A 23,682-nucleotide genomic window follows, 5' to 3' on the forward strand; every position below is an offset into this window, starting at 1 on the left:
ATATTTTTGCATCTGTTTTGCTAAGCAGTTTTGTTGAAGTGTAATTGATGTACAATAAACTGTATATATTCACAGAATATATTTTGATGAGTTTGACGTGCATGTACAGCTGTGAAGCCATCAGCAAAGTCAGGATGGTGAACCTGCCATCAGAGGTTCCTCAAGCCCCTTTGAATTCCCTTTCTCTCTTCTCTTCTCATTCCCTCATCCCTGGGCAAACCACTTGGTTTGCTTTCTGTCACTGTACACTGATTGACATTTCCTGTAATTTCATATAAATGGAGACATACAGCATTTACTTTTAAAAATCTGTGTTCTTGGACTTCCCTGGTGGTCCAGAGGGTAAGACTTGGCTCTTCCAACACAGCGGGGACTGGTTCCAACCCTGGTCGGGGAACTAGGATCCCACATGCTGCATGGCCAAAAAAGTAAAAAAAAAATAAAATCTGGGTTCTTTCACTTGGTATAATTCGAGATTCACCTATGTTTTAGCAAGCACCAATTGTCCATTCCTTCTTTTTTTTTAAAAAATTAGTTTATTTTCTATTTTTTAACTTTACAATATTGTATTTGTTTTGCCATACATTGACATGAATACACCATGGGTGTACATGTGTTCCCCTTCCAGAACCCGCCTTCCACCTCCCTCCCCATCCCATCCCTCCGGGTCATCCCGGTGCACCAGCCCTGAGCACCCTGTATCATGCATTGAACCTGGACTGGTGATTCGTTTCACACATGATAATTTACATGCTTCCATGCCATTCTCCCATATCATCCCACCCTCGCCCTCTCCCATAGAGTCCATAATACTGTTCTGTTTATCTGTGTCTCTTTTGATGTCTCGCATACAGGGTTATCTTTACCGATTGACTAAATACCATATATATGTGTTAGTATACTGTATTGGTGTTTTTCTTTCTGGCTTACTTCACTCTGTATAATAGGCTCCAGTTTCATCTACCTCATTAGAACTGATTTGAATGTATTCTTTTTAATGGCTGAGTAATATTCCATTGTGTATACGTAGCACAGCTTTCTTATCCATTTGTCTGTTGATGGGCATCTAGGCTACTTCCATGTCCTGGCTATCATAAACAGTGCTGCGATGAACATTGGGGTACATGTGTCTCTTTCAAGTCTAGTTTCCTCAGTGTGTATGCCCAGCAGTGGGATTGCTGGGTCATATGGCAGTTCTATTTCCAGTTTTTTGAGGAATCTCCACACTGTTCTCCATAGTGGCTGTACTAGTTTGCATTCCCACCAACAGTGTAAGAGGGTTCCGTTTTCTCCACACCCTCTCCAGCATTTATTGCTTGTAGACTTTTGGATAGCAGCCATTCTGACAGGCGTGAAATGGTACCTCATTGTGGTTTTGATTGTCATTTCTCTGATAATGAGTGATGTTGAGCATCTTTTCATGTGTTTGTTAGCCATCTGTATGTCTTCTTTGGAGAAGTGTCTGTTTAGTTCTTTGGCCCACTTTTTGATTGGGTCGTTTATTTTTCTGGAATTGAGCATTCCTTCTTGATGCTAACTTGTGTTCCTTTTTATGGATACACCACAAATTTCTTCTTTTATCTCTTTACCTGTTACTAGATAGTTGCATTGTTTGTTGCTTTTGACTGTTATAAATAAGCTACTAAAAACCTTTGTGTATAAATCTTTTGAGTGAACTTAGGCTTCCCAGGTGGAGCCAGTGGTAAAGAATCCTCCTGCCAATGCAGGGGATACAAGAAACTGGTGTTTGATCTCTGGGTTGGGAAGATCTCCTGGAGAAGGAAATGGCAATTCACTTCAGTATTCTTGCCTGGAAAATTCCAGGCAGAGCCTGGCAGGCTACAGTCCATGGGGTCCCAAAGAATCAGACCCAACTGAGCTTTGAGGCTTTCGTTTCTCTTGGGTGAATTCTGAGAGTATGGTGCCTGGGTCTTATGATAAGTATATATTTAACTTTTGGGGAAGCTGGCAAGCTGCTTTCCAGAGTGGCTATATTTTTTGACACTCCCACTTATGATATATAAGAGTTCCATTTCCTTTATATCCTTGCCAAATCTTGTTATTTTGGATACAGATCCGTAGATATGTGCTTTGCAAATATTTTCTTCCTAGCTTTGTGGCTTGACTTTTCATTCCCTTCAAAGTGTCCTTCAGAGAGCATTTAAAAATTTTGATGATGTTGCATTTATTTATTAGTTATTATGGACTGTACTTTTGCCGACTACAAAGTCACGAAGATTTTGTTTTCTTCCAGAAGTTTTATAGTTTTAAGTTTTACACATAGGTCTATGATCTATTTTAAGTTAGTTGTTGTGTAGGATATAGAGTATGGATCTGAGTTCACTTTTGAATGTGGATTCAGTACCATTGTTCAGTACCATTTGTGGGGAAAACTATCCTTTCTCCTCTAGATTGTCTATTGAGATGATCTTACAGTTTTTCTTCTTTAGTTTGCTAGAATAGTGATGGTTGTTGTGAATTGCATTAATTTTATTTTAATATTAAGGCAGTGACGTTTCTGTGATGGGCTTCCTTGGTGGCTCACTGGTAAAGAATCTTTCAGGAAATGTGGGTTCAATCCCTGGGTTGGGAAGATCCCCTGAAGAAGGAAACGGCAACCCATTCCAGTATTCTTGCCAGGAAAATCCCATGGACAGTGGAATCTAGCGGGCTACAGTCCATGGGGTCACAAAAGAGTTGGGCATGACTTAATGACTAAAAAAAAACAATAATTTCTGTGGTAAACCCAACTTAGTTATGATGTATTATCCTTTTATTTATTTTCAGTTCAGTTCAGTCACTCAGTTGTGTCCAGCTCTTTGCAACCCCATGAATCGCAGCACGCCAGGCCTCCCTGTCCATCACCAACTCCCGGAGTTTACCCAAACTCATGTCCATCGAGTTGGTGATGCCATCCAACCATCTCATCCTCTGTTGTCCCCTTCTCCTCCTGCCCCCAATCCTTCCCAGCATCAGGGTCTTTTCAAATGAGTCAACTCTTCGCACCAGGTGGCCAAAGTATTGGAGTTTCAGCTTCAACATCAGTCCTTCCAATGAACAACCAGGACTGATCTCCTTTAGCATGGACTGGTTGGATATTCTTGCAGTCCAAGGGACTCTCAAGAGTCTTCTCCAACACCACAATTCAAAGCATCAATTCTTCGGTGCTCAGCTTTCTTCACCGTCCAACTCTCACTTCCATACATGACCACTGGAAAAACCATAGCCTTGACTAGACGGACCTTTGTTGGCAAAGTAATGTCTCTGCTTTTTAATATGCTGTCTAGGGTGGCCATAACTTTCCTTCCAAGAAGTAAGTGTCTTTTAATTTTATGGCTGCAATCACCATCTGCAGTGATTTTGGAGCCCCCAAAAATAAAGTCAGCCACTGTTTCCACTGTCTCCCCATCTATTTGCCATGAAGTGATGGGACCAGATGCCATGATCTTAGTTTTCTGAATGTTGAGCTTTAAGCCAACTTTTTCACTCTCCTCTTTCACTTTCATCAAGAGGCTTTTTAGTTCTTCTTCATTTTCTGCTGTAAGGGTGGTGTCATCTGAATTCCAATTGCTAACACTTTATGTAGAATAGTTGCATCTACATTCATGAATAATATCAGTCTATAGTCTTTTTGTCTTTCATTTTGATATTAATACTAAGGTAAATGCTGATATCAAAGAATGGACTTAGAAAGTATTCCCTCTTATATTTTCTGCAAGGATTTGCATAGAATTGGTACTATTTCTTCTTTAATTGTTTGGTAGAATTTATCAGTGAGTCATCTGGGTCTAGAGTTTTCTTATTGGCAGGATGTTTACAAATTCATTTTCTCTAACAGACGTGGGATAACTGTTTCTCAGATAAAGTACTTCTTATGGAGTGAGCTTTGATAGTTTATGTCTTTTAAGACATTTGTCCATTTCATCTAAACTGTTGAATTTGTGGGCATGAATACGTTCATAATATTTTATTTTCTTTCGAATACTTTTAGAGCCTGCAGTGATTCTTCAGTTACCTCTGTTATTTGTGATTGGTAATTGGTGTTTTCTATCCTTTATTTCCTAATTATTGTGGCTAGGCTTCCCAGGTGGCGCTAGTGGGAAAGAACCCGTCTGCCAGTGCAGGAGATGTAAGAACCCTGGGTTCAATCCCTGGGTGGGGAAGATCCCCTGGAGAAGGAAATGGCAACCCACTCCACTATTCTTGCCTGGAGAATCCCATGGATAGAGGAGCCTGGTGGGCTGCAGTCCACGGGGTCACAAAGAGTCAGACACGACTGAGTGACTGAGCAGCAGCAGACTTACCAACTTTATGGATTACTTAGAACCAGTTTTTGTATTCACTTATTTTCTCTGTTGTTTTTTTTGTTTTCTGTTTGATTTACTTCTGCTCTGATCTTTGTTTCTATTTTTCTGCTTATTTCCAGTTTAATTTACTTTGGTTTTTTTTTTTTTTTTTTTTGGCTGTTCAGGGTAGAAAGTTTAAGACTTTTCTAACATAAGTACTTAGCGGTATAAAATTTTCCCCAAATACTGTTCTATCAATATCCCTTAAATTCTGATATGTCTTATTTTCATTTTAATTCACAGTGCTTCCTAGTTTTCCTTTCTTTGAGGTTTTCTAGATATTTCTGTTACTGATTTCTAATTCAGTTTTTAATTGTAAACAGAAATACCCTGTATAAATTGAACCCTTTAAATTTATTGAGATTTGTTTCATGGTCCAGGATATCTTTATCACGATGAGTCCTCCATACGCACTAGGAAAGAATGTGTTTTCTGTTGATTTTGGATACAGTGTCATTTAGGTGACAGGCATACCAATTAGGTGGGCTTCCCTTGCAGCTCAGCTGGTGAAGAATCTGCCTGCAATGCAGAAGACCTGAGTTTGATCCCTGGGTTGGGAAGATCCCCTGGAGAAGGGAAAGGCTACCCTACTCCAGTATTCTGGCCTGGAGAATTCCATGGACTGTATAGTCCATGGGGTTGCAAAGAGTTGGACACGACTGAGCATCTCATTTTCACTTTGATACCAGTTAGGTACATCGATGGTTGGTAGCTTTGGTCAAATCGGTATCCTAATTGATTTTGTCTACTTTTTTTTTTTTCCCCTGTCTGCTTGTTTTTACCAGTTACTGAAACAGAGAGATGTTTAAATCTCTGGTCACACTTGTGGATTTGTCTTTTTCCTCCTTGTAGTTCTATCGGTTTTTGCTTCATGGATTTTGAAGATCCTGTTATTAGACCCATTAACATTTATGACTGTTGGAAATTCCCTGGCAGTCCAGTTAGGATTCTGTGCTTTCACTGCCGAGACTGAGGGTTCAATCCCTGGTTGGGGAACTAAGAACCTGCAAGTCATGGGGGCACAGCCAAAATAAATAAATAAATAAGTTTAAAAAACTCATTTAGGATTGTTAAAAAAATTAGGCTTGTTATGTCTTCTTGATGACTCGATCTCTTTGTCAGTGTGAAATGACCTTCTTTATCCCTGGTGTTTTTCTATGCTTTTGAATGTGTTTTAAATGTGTGTGTGTGTGTGTGTGTGTGTGTATGTCTTTGATTTTTTAGAAAACATTTGAAGAGGAATCTCTGGGCTTCATGATCTAAATGTTTTAAGAAGTTTTTTTCTTTTATCTTGCCAGATTGCCCCCCAGAAAGGGGATGCAGATTGATAACTCATCTTAGTGTTCTTTAAGTGTTTATAGAGTTTGAAGATCTGGGCTTTTAAAATTTAAGATACATATAAACATTGATTGAACTAACATTCTGTTGACCACAGGATGAAATCTACTATTTTTGTAATCTGCTTTGTAGAAAATTAAAATGATTTTTTTCAAGTTGTCATCAATTTTATTTTATATCGTTTCATAGGCATCTATCAAAATTGAGTGTTATATTTTTACAAGAGATGTAAGAGGAGGGGACTTGATTTCTTTAAGTTTGTTTAATCTTTTCCATATATTTTCTCTGGTGTCTTCAATTAATACCGTAGGGGTGATTTTCAATGTTATCTGTTTGTATTTGGTTGGATAAAATGTTTGACTTTAAATAAGTTAGTCTGTGGAAGGAAGTTTTATATATGAAATCAGATGTTTGTAAAGGTACTTTCCCAGATTAAATGTGAAATACTCTGTGCTTAGATCTGATAGGGATTTGTGACGGCTTAAGCTTTTGATAATGCCTAGTGCAGATAACACTTAATAAAAGAATCCATTTGAATGATGTATCTTTTTTGATATGTAAAAGTATTTCTTGGAGAGTTTTGCACATAAAGAAATGCATTACATATTGAATATCCTTTTTTGTGTGTTTTTTTGATATTCTAACGTGAGAGGTAGAGGACAGAAAGGACACAATGGCCATTCTGTAGCATATAACACCTCCTCCCAGTTATTTATTTATTTATTTTTTAAAGAAATTTATTTATTTTAGTTGGGCTAATTACTTTACAATATTGTAGTAGTTTTTGCCATACATTGACATGAATAAAAAGTGCAAAGAGAGGTGACCTGTTTGTCTTTGGTAATTCTGAGCTGTCTTTTCCATGTAGGAGTCTTCCAGAGCCACTGATGACCTATGAGTTACATGGAGATTTCATTGTTCCAGCCAGTAAGTATTGTGTCGAGGTGATAGAAACAGTTCTCTGGTTAACTGTGTTGACACTAAAATTTCCACTAAATTGAAACTAAATTTTGATTTAAATCTCACTAATTTAATTTCCATTTAAATTTCCACTAAGTCTCATTTCCACTAAAATGAGAGATTTATTTTTATTTGTTATAATCTGTATTAAAAACGGAAATCACTTTAGGAGGTGTTTGACATTTCCCCCCCTTTTAGAAGATGAAAAAAGGAACAATTAATATATGCATTCATACATTCATAGACGTTTATTTATTGCCTACCTTGCACTGGTCCCTGGTTCAGTTCACTTCAGTCGCGTCCGACTCTTTGTGACCCCATGAACCACAGCACACCAGGCCTCCCTGTCCATCACCAACTCCCAGAGTCTACCCAAACCCATGTCCATCAAGTCGGTGATGCCATCCAACCATCTCATCCTCTTCGTCCCCTTCTCCTCCTGCCCCCAATCCTTCCCAGCATCAGGGTCTTTTCAAATGAGTTAACTCTTCCCATCAGGTTGCCAAAATATTGGAGTTTCAGCTTCAACGTCAGTCCTTCCAATGAACACCCAGGACTGATCTCCTGTAGGATGGACTGGTTGGATCTCCTTGCAGTCCAAGGGACTCTCAAGAGTCTTCTCCAACACCACAGTTCAAAAGCATCAATTCTTCGGCGCTCGGCTTTCTTTATTGTCTAACTCTCACATCCATACATGACCACTGGAAAAACCATAGCCTTGACTAGACGGACCTTTGTTGGCAAAGTAATGTCTCTGCTTTTTAATATGCTATCTAGGGTGGTCATAACTTTTCTTCCAAGGAATAAGTGTCTTTTAATTTCATGGCTGCAATCACCATCTGCAGTGACTTTGGAGCCCCCAAAAATAAAGTCAGCCACTGTTTCCACTGTTTCCCCATCTATTTGCCATGAAGTGATGGGACCAGATGCCATGATCTTAGTTTTCTGAATGTTGAGCTTTAAGCCAACTTTTTCACTCTCCTCTTTCACTTTCATCAAGAGGCTCTTTAGTTCTTCTTCACTTTTTGCCATGAGGGTGGTGTCATCTGCATATCTAAGGTTATTGATATTTCTTCCTGGTAGATAATGAATATATTGAGCTGTGAAAGGATTTCTGCCCCCAGGAGTGAGTTCTGTAGCAGATATTGGGGTTCACACACCTCTCCCTATACCATAATATGTATAATAATGTTATGAGCACAATGTGATGGGAACACAGACATATTTAACTTGCAGAAGGTTGGGGAGATTAGCAGATTTGGAGAGATTAGCAGGTTGGAAATGACTTCACATAGAAAGATATTTAGATGGAAATTGCAGGCAGAAGGAATATTGTGAGCTCATGCCAGAAACCCACACAATATTTGGTAGAGAGTGAATTCTATGTGATGAAACGTTAAATGAAAAAGGCTTATAGTTGGTAGAATTTTAATTTGTGATGACATTTTTTTGTGAGTCATACTCATTTCTTGTTTTCTTTCTATTATACACTCAGTTATACTCTGTTTTACACACTCAGTTTTTATATTTGGCACATGATGTTTAATCACCACGGTCCTCCTAAATATTCTGGTGTTAGGTATTTAATAGTTAAGGAAAGGAAGGTTGGGATATGCTAAGTACCTTGCCAGGTTATACAGATCTTCATTTAAAATTCAAAACCCCAGTTCTACTGGCTAAAACCTGCAGTATTGGTTTTCACAGGTGCACTGACGGTAGCTGTAATTGTATTTTCGTTTCCGTTTATTTTTTTCCCTTGGATGTATTCCATAGTTTAATCTGTTGAAAACCTTAGAGCAATCCCTTTGGGTCCTCTGTTACTGCTGCCCAAACATTGCTTTAAATGTTATCTCCTTGTGAGGTCCCTGCTCCAGCCAGCATGAAGGTTCCTGGGAAGTCACAGAAAGAAGTAATGGGTCAGCCCAGTTAGATTCTGCATATAAAACAGGCATTTGCAAAAGGCAAAAATATGGTTCTATTCACTTTTGTTTTCACATGGAAGAGGATTTTTTTTAAAAAGGGAATCAGTGTGATCAAGGAAGTGGGGGAAAGTTTTCTTGGCAAAAGCTCAGGCAAATGCTTAGTTGTTTTGAATTCTTCCCTGTGGCATTTCTGGCACACCAGGGAAAGAGAAATTAAACTCTCGTTGGAGGACAATCGTTTCATGTTGTTTGCCTCCGAGACTGGAAAAAGCAGAAGAGTGCCAGTTTTAATCTAAAATCCTTTGAGAATTGGAGAAAGATAAAGTGATTATGGAATAAAGGTTTCAGTTACCATAAGTTAGTATCATTATCACGCCTTGTAACTGAAGCCAGTATGTTTGAAATTCTAACATCACTATATTTTTACCAGATGTAGAGGTAGGAGCTTACAAGTGGTTGCTAAGCCCTAGGGGGTGAGTTTCAAGAGTTGTTGAGACTGTCCTTCAACAATGTGGAAGGAGAGATTGTGTAAGTACAAAAGGTAGCATCACCTTCTAGACCAGTAGTTTATTTTTTTGCTTCCGGACTTTGTGGGGATCCCACACAATGGGCTCTCAGTTCCTGACCAGTAATTGAACCTGTACCCTCTGCTGTGGAAGCTCAAAGTCCTAACCACTGGACGACCAGAAAAATCCTTCCCTTCATCTTTTTCCTTGTCAGTTTCTTTCCTTTAGAGATCTGTTGAGAACCTGTGAGTTCATTTCTGGAGTATATGATACAAATAGAAATTTCCTCTCTCTGTTGTCATCACAGAAAAGAATTTTTTTTCTTCTTCATTCTTTAAAAAAAAAAAAATAAAACTTACTGATCCATGTTGAATGCATCAAGAAATAAAAAATTTTTTTTTTTCTTAGTGAAATTAAGAGCATCCAATAAACCGTTTCAGCTGATGGAGTTAACTTAAAATTGCTAAAGAAACTGGAAACCATCTGTGTAGGAAAATCACTCCTTTGTTTCTCCTGCACACACACAGTACTTCACTTCTGGTCACCAAATGTGTGGGTTTTCCCCCATACCAACCAGTTCTGTGATGCCAGCAGAGTGGCCTGCAGTTGGATTCAGTTCTGATTCTGTCTACCTGGAGTTGACCTTTGATCCCACAAATTAAAGACTTGGTGCTACAAGACTGCCTTCCCGTTAAGATACCAGTCCCAAGTCCCAGGTTATTCCTGGTACTTTTGACTGACCGGCTAGAAGTCCACTTTCTCATAGCCCCTGTCTTGGACATGAGAATTTGTTAGAGTGGTTCATAAAACTCATGGAAATGCAAGTGTCCATTTACCAGCTTATGGTAATGCATTTAATAAAGGATATGATGAAGGATGCAGTACATGGTCAGGTTCATAGGGCAAAGTCCAGATGTCTCCTGAGTGTAGGAGTATTAGACCCGTGAAGCTGGGATGTGCCACCCTCCTGGCATTTAGATATGTTCATTCAATTGGAAGCTTTCCATACCCTGTGCTAGAGGGACTTTTTATGAAGGCTTCATTCTTGTAGGTATGCTGCTGCTGCTGCTGAGTCGCTTCAGTCGTGTCCGACTCTGTGTGACTCCATAGACGGCAGCCCACCAGGCTCCACCGTCCCTGGGATTCTCCAGGCAAGAGTACTGGAGTGGGTTGCCATTGCCTTCTCCAGTGCATGAAAGGGAAAAGTGAAAGTGAAGTCGCTCAGTCGTATCCGACTCTTAGCGACCCCATGGGCTGCAGCCTACCAGGCTCCTCTGTCCATGGGATTCTGCAGGGAAGAATACTGGAGTGGGATGCCATTGCCTTCTCCCCTGTAGATATGATGGATTATTAACTCCATTTCTTGGCCCTCTCCAGAGAATGGTGGATGGACCTGAAAATTCAAGCTTCTTTCTGGTGACTACCCTCCATCTAGAAGCCTACCAAAAGTCACCTTGTTAAAATAGAAGGCATTCTTATCACCCCCAGATTCAGAGGGAGTTGGGAGCTTGGTGTCAGATGTTCTTATCACTCAGGAAATTACAGAACTCCTAGGAGTTCTGCGTCAGGAACTAGAAATATTAGAACATAAGACTCTCTGAGCACACCCCAAAGACAAGGGTTTTAGGAGCTCAGCATCAGGAACTAGGCACAGAGACCAATATATGTATATTTATTACTATTTCATACCATCCATCTTGTGAGAGAATATAATGGGATTTTAGTATAGGAATTTGTAAGGTGAAAATGCAGTTTGCTTGGTCCTGCTGGAATCAGAATCTTACCCAGCTGGGGAAGACTGGTAGGCATTTACCTGGGTCTGTTACTGCACATGGGGTGTATTACCTTTGAGAATGTTTTAGTCCTCAGTGTGTGTCTCAGCCTTTTAGGCTCACAGTCTTTGATAGATCATATTGGTAAGAATTGGACCCAGGCTTCAGGGTTGTACTTATGCTAAACTTAGTTTGAGGATGAAAACTGAAGCCTGGATGCCTAACACAGCATCAGTCTAAAACTTTCTGTCTCCCAAATCAGAATACTTGTCTTCTGTAGTACGTATTCTTCAGTTCAGTATGTGTTCTTCCTGTAGTTAAGTTACCTGGGAAGCAAAATCATAAATCACAACGTTCTTTAGTCATTTGTAATGAAAAGAAAACTATTACAGGAAAGGCACTAGTGTTTGCCTAGCTAGATTGTTCTATCATTGTTTCTTGTAGGGGAAACAAGACAAAGTCATGTTGTCTTGGTGAAGAGGGACTCAGAAATCTGGAAATTAAAGGAATTGGATGCTTAATGACATCAAGCTATCTGAGCCTGATGTATTCAATATCTGTTAGATAGGGTCTCCCCCAGAAGAACTGGATTCCTTGATGTCTGTTAATTGATGCCCTTTGTCCCGTGGAAAGTACTTGAATGGTTACTGCTAATGGTTTCCTAAAATTGCAGTATTATTGACTTATGACATTTAAATATTGAATTTAAGTTTATCTGTCTGTGTATCTTTGATAAGCTCCAGTAAGCTATGTTCATATCTTTTTCAGTCTCCATTAGTTGGCACAGCAATGTAAGCAGATTGACATTAAGTATTGTAGATGCTGATTTGTAATTTCACAATTTAAAATGCTTTTGCTGTTACAGTAAACTCCTGTCCCTGGCAAATGGCAGGAATTTGGTGTTGTGATGAATTCAGTATCTTAGATTTTTTAAAAAGTTATGTCTTGCGTTGTCAGTTTATATTAGTTAAAATATAATTAAATGCACATGGCATAAGCAGCTAAGGACAATTTATCTTAGAAAACTCCTTTTGAGTACCTGAAAGTTATTATTATGTTGTAGCCCATTAATATAAAGCCTTTATTAATATAAAAATGGAACAAAACGGAGAAAAAGTAGTTTCACTTGAAAAATTTTGTATCCACAGAATCTTCTTTTTGGAAGGAAAATCAGACTCAGAAAAAATTGTGTGTGTGATTTCAAATAAGATGGATGTGAGCTGGTGGGAGAGGGACTCAGGAAAGGACATAGAAGGTTTTGGTTCTGTTTTTCAAAACTGATTATAGTATTTTTAGAAATGAAGAACCTTATCCTTAGAAGGCAGGAAAACTGTTTTCCTCTCTTGTATTTCTGAATAAGTGATAAATAAAAAATATTAAAATTAGATTTTCTTTGAAGAAGATGATTATTGGCAAGATACATGAATTACAAGTAGTGTTTTAGTGCAGAGTTTTCAAAAATTTTTAGTTTTTGAAAGTATGAAATTCTTATTGCAGGCAATTTTCCTTTTTTTCCCTGGGAATTTTTGACTGTTTTTCAGAGTCCCTGCTTTAATTTCATTTTTAAAATCAAAGCTGTGAATTGAAAAATGCTATTATATTTTATTGCTTTCATTTTCTTACAGCTTTGATTTAGTAAGGTATTATCTTGGTTTTAACTCCAGATTAAAAGCTTGATTATAATTTATCACCTAACTCTTTAGATAGTTTTACTTTTACTTTCGATGACAAATGTAGTCTGTATCTAAGAGGCTTTTATTATTTAATAGTGTTTGATTAATTGTGTTCTCCTTTATCATGTGCTTTTTCATTTCTTAGCCTTTTTCCCTTCCTCTTGCTTTATCAACAACATGTCCTGTGTTGTAAAATCTCATTCCTCCCTCTCAAACAGTACTACTGAAAGTGTCAAGTGGAACAAGCTTAACTTTACAAACATTGGAAGCAACCTAAATATTCATAAAATTAATGGTGTGCAGTCCATTTAATGACCAAGAGATGTCCACTATATATTAAGTGAAATAGAATATTTGAATATCTTATTGCAAAAAAAGAGGGAAAACTCTGAAAGGATTAAATTTAAAAGTTACACAGCCACTGTGGAGAACAGTATGGAGGGACCTAAAAAAATCTAAAACTAGTTACATATGATCCTGCAATCCCACTCTTGAGCACAGAGCTGGAAAAGGTGAAAACTCTAAGTCAGAAACTTGTATGTACGCCAGTGTTCATAGCAGTATTATTTACTATAGCCAGGACATGGAAGCAGCCTAAATGTTCATCAAGAGATGAATGGATAAAAATGTGATTTGTGGGTATACACACACAATGGGATATTAGCCATAAAAAAATGAAATAATGCCATTAGTAGTAACATGGATGAACCTAGAGATTATCATGCTAAGTGAAGTAAATCAGACAGAGAAAGACAAATACCATATGATATCACTTCTATGCTGAATGTAAAAAAATGATACAAATGAACTTATTTACAAAATAGAAATAGACTCACAGACATAGAAAACAAATTTACTGTTACCCAAGGGGAAAAGGGGTAAGGTGGGGTAAATTAGGATCTTGGGAGTAACATATATACACTTGTTGTGTAGTCAGTAAGTTGTGTCTGACTCTTTTGCGACCCTATGGACTGTAGCCTGCCAGGCTCCTCTGTCCATGGGATTCTCCAGGCAAAAATACAGGAGTGTGTTGCCATTTCCTTCTCCAGGTGATGTTCCTGACCCGAGGGATAGAACTTGAGTCTCCTGCATTGGCAGGAGGATTCTTTACCACTGAGCCACCAGGGAAGCCCATATACACACTACAATATATAAAATAGATTAACAACAAGGACCTAGCGTATAGCACAGAGAACTATATTCAGCATCTTGTAATGACCTAAAATGAAGAAGGATCTGAAAAAGAATTTTAAAAATTACTATTTTATCTTAGGGTGAGAAAAGTTTTGAGTGACTTAGACCTCTCTTTGAAACATGCTAGACATGTGCACAAATAATAAGCGTGCAGTTAGTGATTTTCAGTGAAGTAGAGACAGCCATGCAGTTAGTGCTCAGGTCAAGAAATTGAACATCGAGGAACTCCCTGGTTGCCCAGTGGTTAGGACGCAGTGCTCTCACCACTGAGGTGAAACAACAACCCCAGGTTACTCTCCCCCTTTCCCCATGCTCCCAACTTCTGACATCATGGGTGAGGGTTGCTGCATTTGACCTTTATGTAAATGGGATCGTACGGAATATACTAACGTGTGTGGCTTTCTTAAGTTCACTTAATGAGATGTATTCCTGTTGAGGGAATCAGTATGTCCCTCTCACTGCAGTGCGGTGCTCCATTGTGTGAATAGACCATCATCCACCTGTTCTAGTCCTGATGCATGCTTGAGTTGCTTCAGTTTTGGACTATTACCAAAAGTGCTGCTGCCAAGAACATTCCATTGTGTGTCCTTTAGTGAATGGTCCCACGGCATTTTGGGATCATCGGGAACATGTGTGTTCAACATCAGTGGATTTTGCCCAACAGTCCTCCAAGTTGGTTGTACCATTTAATTATTCCCACCTAGTTAATGCATGTGGAGAAGGCAATGGCACCCCACTCCAGTACTCTTGCCTGGAAAATCCCATGGATGGAGGAGCCTGGTAGGCTGCAGTCTATGGGGTCGCTAGGAGTTGGACACGACTGAGCGACTTCACTTTCACTTTTCACTTTCACGCATTGGAGAAGGAAATGGCAACCCACTCCAGTATTCTTGCTTGGAGAATCCCAGGGACGAGGGAGCCTGGTGGGCTTCCGTCTATGGGGTCGCACAGAGTCCGACACGACTGAAGCGACTTAGCATCAGCAGCAGCAGTTAATGCATGACAGTTCCAATTGCTTCATGTGCTTTTCAAAGCTTATTATTCACTTAAAGCCATCCTGACAGGTGTATAGGAGTTTTTATTGTGGTTTTAATTTCTATTTTCCTGATAACTAATGAAGTTTAGTGTTTTTTCCATACATGTATGGGTCATTTAACTGTCCTCTTTCATATATTTTTGCTCTACGCTTTCCCATTTTTCTTTTGGGTTGTCTCTCTCTCTTCTGATTGTAGGAGTTCTATGTAGTCTGATTGCATGTTCTTTCTTAACTATATGTATTTCAGATTTTTAATGATTTTTTTTTTTTTACTGAATTTTTACTTTGTTTTCTAAAATTTTAGCAGAACAGACTTTTTTTTGTTTTACAGTGATAAGAAGAAGAAACTATTATTTTGAAAAAACATATTCCCTAAGTCAAGCAGAGAAAGACAAATACTGCATGATCTCACTTATTTGTGAACTTAAAAACAAACAAAAAACCTTCAAGTTCATAGACACTGAGATCAGATGAGTAGTTGACAGAGGTGAGAGGCAATGGGTGGGCAAAATGGGTGAAGAGGGATAAACGGTACAGACTTCCAATTGTAAGATAAATGAATCATGAGGATGTAATGTACAGCTTGATGACTGTAGGTGATCACACTATTGTATGTTTGAACGTTGCTAAGAGAGTAGATCTTGAAAGTTCTCATCACAAGGAAAAAATTTGTAACTACATGTGGTGACAGATGTTAACTTGTTACGGTGCTCATTTTTCATTTGCAGTGTATCCATATATTGAATTATGATGTTGTACACCTGAAACGAATATAATGTTACATGCCAATTATTAAAAAGTTAAACATACCAAATTCCCCTTTCTTAATCAACTTTACCTTTCTTTTCCCTTCTCTGTCCTTTCTCCCACCACCCCCTTACCCCCTTTTTTTTCTTTTTTGGCTGAGCCTTTTGGCATAAGGCACTTCTCTGACCACAGGTCAATCTTGCGCCCCCTGCAGTGGAAAGGCAGAGTCTTAACCACAGGACCACCAGGGAAATCCTCTCCTGTTCTGAAGAGGTGGTTGAAACCCCACCCTCCCTGTCCCCTGCAGCACCTCACTCTTTAACCTCCTCCTTTTGTTAGGTAGGTTTTGCCGTAGCTGGGGCTCCTTCTTTGTGTTTCGATTTCCTGGTCTCTCCTTAACTCCCGATGGTACGATGGTACGAGCTACCCAGTCTTGGTACGATGGTACGAGCTACCCAGTCTTCACAGGTTTCTTCTCACTTGACTGATGACACTGAACCTCCCTGATCATCCCGTCTCTTCCTCCTCCTGTGTTTTGCTTGGCTCCCTGTTGGCATCTCCCCTGTATGTCTTTGGAGCTCTTTTCCCCACCATGTCCTTTGTTGGCCTCTGGAGTAGTTGGGCAGCATTGGCCACGTGCTGGAGGTCACACCCTTTGGAGTGTGTGGCTAGTCTTCAGCTCTAAAGCATCTTCCCCTTTACAGATACCTGTTAGAGTGCCAGCCCTTGAATGTCACTTTCTCCATCCCTCACCATTGTCTTCCTCCTCAAACATACTTTGCCTCCTGGGTTCCTGTCTGTCCGTAGAACTGACTGTACTGCCAGATAACCCAGCCGAGAAACGTCGTCATCTCTGCCTCTTCCTTTGACCCACAGCCGAGCTGAGGCTAGATCATGTGAATTCTGCCTCTTCTGTAGAAGCTGTCACATTAGAGGAACACAGACTGCAACAGGAACACAAATGACATTAGTAAGGTTTGCTAACAGTTTGAGTGCCTCTCTGCCAGCCACTGGGGCTCAGCGCTTGACATTGGTCACCTCACTGAATCTCAGAGTGGCCTGCTGAGGTTGTTCTGTTCACTTCATTTTGCAGTTGAGGAAACAGGCCTAGAGAACATAGGTAACTCGCTTAACGCCACTTTGCTGTCAGTTGGGAGCAGTGATTCTGCTGTCTGACTGCAGACTACATGTCTCTGCTCTATCTTCTCATTTGTAGTTCAATCCCTTTCCAGACTTCCCTGGTGGTTCAGATGGTAAAGAATCTGCCTGTAATGTGGGAGACCTGGGTTCGATCCCTGGGTTGGGAAGATACCCTGGAGAAGGAAATGGCAACCCACTCCAGTGTTCTTGCCTGGAGAATCCCATGGACGGAGGAGCCCGGCGGGCTACAGTCCATGGGGTTACAAAGAGCTGGGCACAACTGAGTGACTAACACAACCACTTTCCCCATCTGCCTGCCCCTTCCTGCCTCACGACTTCTTGCCCACATAGCATTTCGCTCTTAATTTGTTCTTTTCCCCATTCAAAATTCATCCTCCAAAAATTTCAGATGTATCTTCCCCTCTGCTCATATTCTTTCTTGCTTTACTTTCAGTGACTTATTTAGAAGCCATCAGTAGAGACAGTTCTTTTTTTAAAAATTTTAGTAGAGTGTAGTTGATTCACAGTGATGTGTTAGTTTCATGTGTACAGCAAAGTGAATCAGTTACACACATACATACACACACACGGATATATATATGTACTCTTTATTAGATTCTTACCCATATAGGCCATTACAGAGTATTAAGTAGAGTTCCCTGTGCTACAGAGTAGGTTCTTATTAGTTAACTGATTTGTGTATAGTGTGTATATGTCGATCTCAGCCTCCAATTTATCCTCCCCCTGTTACCCTTGATAACTACATGTTTGTTGTCTACATCTGTCACTCAATTTTTGTTTTGTAAATAAATTCATTTGTACTGTTTTTAAAAAAGATTCTGCATATAAGCAATATATGATATTTGTCTAACTTCGCTCAGTGTGACAATCTCTAGGTCCATGTCACAGCAGATGGCATTATTTTGTTCTTATGGAAGAGTAATATTGGTCTTGACAGACCCAAGTTTCGTTCTGACCACCTTTCTATAAGTTTAAGCTGCCATCTGTGAGTAGGCTGTGTACTTTCTCACACTGTTTGCCGAATCCAGAATGTACCCCTCACCTCTCAGTTCCGCCTGTCCCTGAAACCTTTCCTGTTTTTCAAGCCCCTACTTCAGTGCTCTCCCTTATGTGAAACCTTCCTGAGCGTCCCTTCCAGCTCTCTGAACTTCCACAGCAGTTTGCAACCTTCCTTCCTGATGTGGTAAACTGAGCAGCTAATTCTCATCAGTCACTTCTTTGACACCTCTGAAAACTCAAGCATACTTTTCAATATTAAGCATTTTTTTTGATGTGTTCCATAATTTTCCATCAACACAATAAAAGGAATTTGGGCACATTGTTCATAAGAGCCATGGATGATAAGACCAGTCTAAGGGATTAAGGGACTATATTTGTTCCCTTAAGCTGCTGTGACAAAGAACCACAAACTGAATGGCTTAAAGCAGAAGTTTATTCTCTTACAGTTCAAGAGGTGTGGTCCCAAATCAAGATGTCAGCAGGGCTTGCTCCCTTGGAAGACTCTAGGGTAGGGTCCTTCCTTGCCTCCTCCACCTTCTGACGTTTCCTGGCAATTCTTGGTGACCCTTGGCTTGTAGCTTCATCACTCCACTGACACATGATCTTCTGTCCTGTGTCTACCTTCATAGTGGTCGTCTTGCCCCTATGCCTTTGTTTTCTTATAAGGACAGCAGTCATATTGGATTTGGGGCTTCCCTGGTGGCTCAGCTGGTACAGAACCTGCCTGCTAATGCAGGAGACACAAGAGACCTGGATTCAATCCCTGGGTTGGGAAGATCCCTTGGAGAAGGAGATGGCAACCTGCTCCAGTATTCTTCCCTGGAAAATTCCATGGACAGAGGAGCCTGATGGGCAGTACCATGTTTCTCCACTCTTGCCTCATCTTAACTAATGACATTTTCAGTGACCTATTCTAAATAAACGCTGTGTTAGGCACATCTTGTGATCCTAATGTTTTGACGTCTGGGGCCTGACTGACCCCGGGGAGACTGTCCTTTCCAGGGCTAACTAATTCCTAGAGATTTTTAACCTGAGCGCACTTTCCATGTGTGAACTAACCAATCCAGAGCCCACGTTCCCTCCCTGACCCCATCTTTCAGGTTCTAACATTCCAGGACAATGTTCTCCTGCCTTAATCACCCCTGGGCCAGGTACCAGATAATCAGGAACAGTCTTTATATCCCTGAGCCTATTGAAAGATTTACACCAACCAATCCTAAGCCTGCTTACCCTGCCTTGCCTGGTCCTTCAGAAAGATAGCACAGTAAAGCATTTTGCCCTCATTCTTTACCTCCTGACCACCCCTGGTGCTTCACCGCATGGCCCTGCCTGGCATGCCATTCCCCTTATTTCTAGGGATCTGTGAGGATCAGCTTCTTCCTTCACAACAGTTTTCATGTCTGCGTGTCTTACCACACCTGATGAAAACAAGATGGTACATTTAAAAACATTCACATTCTGTGATACTGGGAGTTAGAATTTCAGCATGTCATTTTGGGGGATAAAATTCAACGCATAAAAGGAAAGAAACCGCTTGGTGAGATTTTATTTGCATTCCATTGTGGGGTGGTGTCCCATGACTAGAGTCAGCAGGTAAGTGAGGAGCAGACTTGAGGGGCAGCGTGCCAGAGCGAGAAGCCGTGGTCCCTTTCTTTTCTTAAATGTCAGCAGAGGGAAAGGCATTATTTGCCGCTGCACTGAAATTACATCATAGGGGAGGCATAGAAGATTCATAATAGGGAGAAAGATGGATTTTCTTTTCCTTTGAACGGTGGCAAAATACGTGTAAATTCTGTGCTTGAAGATTTAATGGATGAGCTGTTGCAATTGTTTGTTTTCAGAACTGTATTTCATTATGAATTCTCTGCTAACTTTTTTTTTTCTTTTTTTTTTAAAAGAAAGCGGCAGCCCGGAATCTCGTGTTAATGCCATCCATTTCTTAGTACACAAACTGCCAGAAAAAAATAAAGAAATGTTGGATATTTTGGTGAAACACTTAACTAAGTAAGCCTCTTTTTCTTCCTAACTTCCTTATTTTGCTCTGGGTGCCATGTGGTGGTGTCGGATCTGTAGTGCTTTGAACTGGGGCTGTGGACACAATACCAGGGACCACACCTGCCAGGCCAGGCTGGACGCTTGCCTCGTTGTGTGTGTGTTTTGGACAAGAGCGATGAAATGTGATGCTTTCATGAAGTCGGATAATTATTTGCTTAACTTCACTGCCAGCAACTCAGGGTTTGATTAGAAGTAAGAGAAGAGAATCTTAAACATTTCCCTATACACTGATTCTGGCCATGTGATTATAAGCCTGTTAGCAAATTCAGCTTGGTTTCACACCTACCTAACTCTCAGTCTGCATGGATATATCCTTGGAGTTTGTTTAATCCAGTAATTGGTAGTTATTTTATATGATCCATTCCTTTTTTTTTTTTTTTCACTCCCTCTTTACAAAGTAAGCAAAATCTAATAATTCAGTGGGGAAATTAGCTCTTTCTTCATATATAAATGACTCGTAGGTCACTGTAATTGTAGAATTTTAGAGGTGAGAGGAAGCTGAGGAACACTGTTTTATAACCTGTATTTCACACACACACAAGAAACTGAAGGCGAGAGAATAGTGTGTGCTTCCAGAGGCCCGACTGCTGTAGGGCCATTCATTCATTTGGCCTGCCAATATTTGTTGAGTGCCTTCTAAGGTGTTAGCTGAACACACAGTTGAAAAAGATAAAGTCCCTGTGTTCGTGAAGTACCTTCTTTCTAAGAGAGAAAAGGTAATGAACGGACTACAAATAAAAATGTCAGGTGGTAAGTGGTAAAAAAGGCTAAGTAAGAGTGAGGGATAAAGAATATGTATTGGGTTTGGGACTAGAAAGAGTTGTGATGGAGGGTCTTTTTGAGGATAAGACCTTTGAGTTGAGACTTGAATTAGGTGGCAGGGCTGCTGAGAGCAGTTGCCCAGGTCGTTTGCTGCACAGTGGAGTATGGGTGTTCTGACCAAGCTCTGCGTGATGATGATTCTTACAGAGGTGCCAAGTGGTCTGGGAGTCTTTGGAAACAAGTGTATAATGACCAGGAGAAAGGAGGGATGTTCTCAGTAGAAAGGAACAAACAGTAAATGAAGGCCTTCAGGGACACAAGCTTAGCATAGACATAGAATTATTAAGAAAGATGCTATGGTTAAGCAGAGCATCAAAGAAAAGGAAGGAAGTGGGAAGGTGGGCAGGGTCCCCACAATGTGGTGCCTTGCCAGCTGTGGCTGTTACAGTGGCAGACACTGAGGACAGTCGAGTCTGACTTCTTGTATGTAGGGAAAGACAGAGTTGCAAACATCCCACGGTCACTGCCCCTTCTTTTAACCAGAGACCTTTCTACCCCCTTTCATCTTATTAGTGTTTCCAATCACTCCAAGCAGAACCTCATGACCGTGGCAAATTTAGGAGTGGTGTTTGGACCAACTCTCATGAGGCCACAGGAAGAAACTGTTGCTGCCATCATGGATTTGAAGTTTCAGAACATTGTCGTGGAAATTTTAATTGAAAACCATGAAAAGGTAAAAGTGCCTTTTTTCCCTTTCCTGGGGATAATTCCTATTTGGAGCTTATTTCCATGTGAGGTGCAACTGTCCTCTTAGTATTTTATTTAATGATTTTATTATCATGATGGTAAGCCTGGTTCTGAGAAGTCCTCATGGAGGTTCTGTCTTCGGTGGAGTTCCATAAATCTGAAGCTTACCTAGTCTTGTTATTCCACTGGTTTAAGGAAGGAACATTTAATCCAGATGCAAATGAGTATTGGCCGTGTTGTAGACTCTTTTTTGCTGCCTTTGTTCCTTTCCTTGGATTTCTCACTCAGATTCTGTTTTCTGTAACACAGGGAAAACATTTGTTATCAGTCTGTTTCACACTCTCCCCAGAAAAACACACACAACTCCCCCCTCTCCTCACAGCTATGCTAACAATTTCAGGAGATCCACATGCATTCTTGAACCTGGGGCCTCCGGGTTGAGAATCTCTGGCTTAAAATGAATAATCTCTTAGGTAACATACCCTATTGTTTGTTCCTCTGTGTTCAGAGGAATACATGAATTTTCAAAATAAATGGACTCTTTCAAGATCTTTTAGGATTTTTTCCCTCCTCTTCTGTTTATATAGAGCAGGATCTGGCCAGTAGCTTTCCTCATTCTTTTTTGTTTTTTGAATAATTTTTATTGAGGTATAATTGCCTTACAATGTTGTGTTATTTTCTCCTCTACAGCAAAATGAATCAGCTATGCATATACATATATCCCCTCCTTTCTGGTTTTCTTTCCTGATTAGGTCAGCACAGAGCACTGTGTTGAGTTGTTTGAACCATACAGTAGGTTCTCATTAGTTTCGTATTTTATACATAGTGTCAGTAGTGTATATATGTCAATCCCAATCTGCCAATTCATCCCGTCCCTCTTCCCCACTTGGTATCCATAAGTTTGTTCTCTACATCTGTGTCTCTATGTTTGCTTTGCAAATAAATTCATCTATACCATTTTTCTAGATCCTACATATATGTGTCAATATATAATACTTGTTTTTCTCTTTCTGACTTATTCATTCTGTATGACAGACTCTAGGTCCACCCACGTCTCTACAAATGACCCACTTTTGTTCCATTTTATGGCTGAGTAATATTCCATTGTATATATGTACATCTTCTTTATCTGTTCCTCTGTTGATAGACACTTAGATTGCTTCCATGTCCTGACTATTGTAAACAGTGCTGCAGTGAACATTAGGGTGCATATGTCTTTTTCGAGTTACGGTTTTCTTCTAGGACAGGGAACTGGAAAACTGTTAAGATAATTGGTCAACAGCTTTAATTTCTTACTAAATTTTCTAAAAAATTGAGATTGCGTTATATGGTAAGCATGTATTAGGTGCTGGGAGGCAAAGATAAACCTTACAGCCCCTGATGGAAAGTAAGTCACCATCTGAGGGGGTTGGAGTCGTGTCTTGGAACTGTATCCCACAGCTCACATCCCTAACATCCTATGCAACATACTTACTTTTCTAGTTGTTACCCATTTCTGTCTTCTAGATCTCTGAGGACAAAGATCTTTTTGCACATTTAGAATAAATCCTGGTACTCTAGGCACTCCGTTAATATTTATTTGGTGAATTAATAGATTCAGTAAAATACATGGAGGTCAAAGAAGTGGGAAGGAGACAGAGAGGCATAGTCCCTTTGAGCAAGGCGTGGCAAGAATGTCCCTTGGATTCCTGTTATGTCTTCTGTTGGCTGGAGCAGTTCTAGCTTACGTGAATATCATTTCCCACTGAAAAGTGAGGCTTGAAACCTAGTTAGAGATCCGCTTTACGAGGTGGCAAAAGCAGCTTGCTTATGGGTGTCGGACATTGGTGGAGTTTTTTTTTTGGTTTTGTTTTTCGGCAGCTAGTGGTGAATTTATGCCTCCTTTTACGGTCCCATCAAATAGTCATTAAACCTTGTTAGCGTGTACAGTGAGCTACCCAGTAAGACAGCTTCATGGCACAATGGCTACTATTCATTTTGTGGAAAGAAATAATTAGACTCTAAGCTTCGAGAAAATGTTTAGGAGCGCAGCTATCATTAGGTTAAATCCCAATTAGAGAACTTTTATTCAATTTATTTGTGAAAATACCGACTCTGGGTCTTGCTCTTGGATAAAAGGCTCCCCCCACCTAATGCTGCAGCTTCCCATTTTGTTCTTTTATTTGGTGCTGGGGAGATAAGTACCTGATTCTGTTCTTCTGGGAAGTAGTGAGGGCTACTTTCACCCTGCTAACAAATCTTACAGGAACTTCCAAGCGGCATTGTCGAGCCAATTACAATAGTTACCGCAGATGGGACTGGGCCCATGCTCGGAGATGGAGCTTTATAAAATTAAGTGGAGGAATGCATATATATGGAATTTGAAAGATGGTAACGATAACCCTATATGCGAGACAGAATAAGAGACACAGATGCATGGAACAATTTTATGGACTCTGAGGGAGAAGGCGAGGGTGGGACGTTC

General features: G+C 40.1%; 1 protein-coding gene across 4 annotated transcripts in view; it reads left to right on the top strand.

The window, feature by feature from the left end:
• The window catches only part of ARHGAP10 (Rho GTPase activating protein 10), a 358,841-nt gene that overhangs the window by 229,842 nt on the left and 105,317 nt on the right, over positions 1–23,682 (top strand). For all 4 annotated transcript variants that reach the window (XM_081544290.1, XM_081544292.1, XM_081544291.1 and 1 more), the window contains 3 exons: positions 6,553–6,611; positions 19,553–19,658; positions 21,045–21,204. In XM_081544290.1, the coding sequence (XP_081400416.1) occupies positions 6,553–6,611; positions 19,553–19,658; positions 21,045–21,204 (325 nt within the window). The remainder of the gene's footprint in view (positions 1–6,552; positions 6,612–19,552; positions 19,659–21,044; positions 21,205–23,682) is intronic.

The sequence above is a fragment of the Giraffa tippelskirchi genome, chromosome 11, assembly GCF_054371585.1.
Source record: "Giraffa tippelskirchi isolate mGirTip1 chromosome 11, T2T-mGirTip1v1.2.pri, whole genome shotgun sequence".
Classification (NCBI taxonomy): Eukaryota; Metazoa; Chordata; class Mammalia; order Artiodactyla; family Giraffidae; genus Giraffa; species Giraffa tippelskirchi.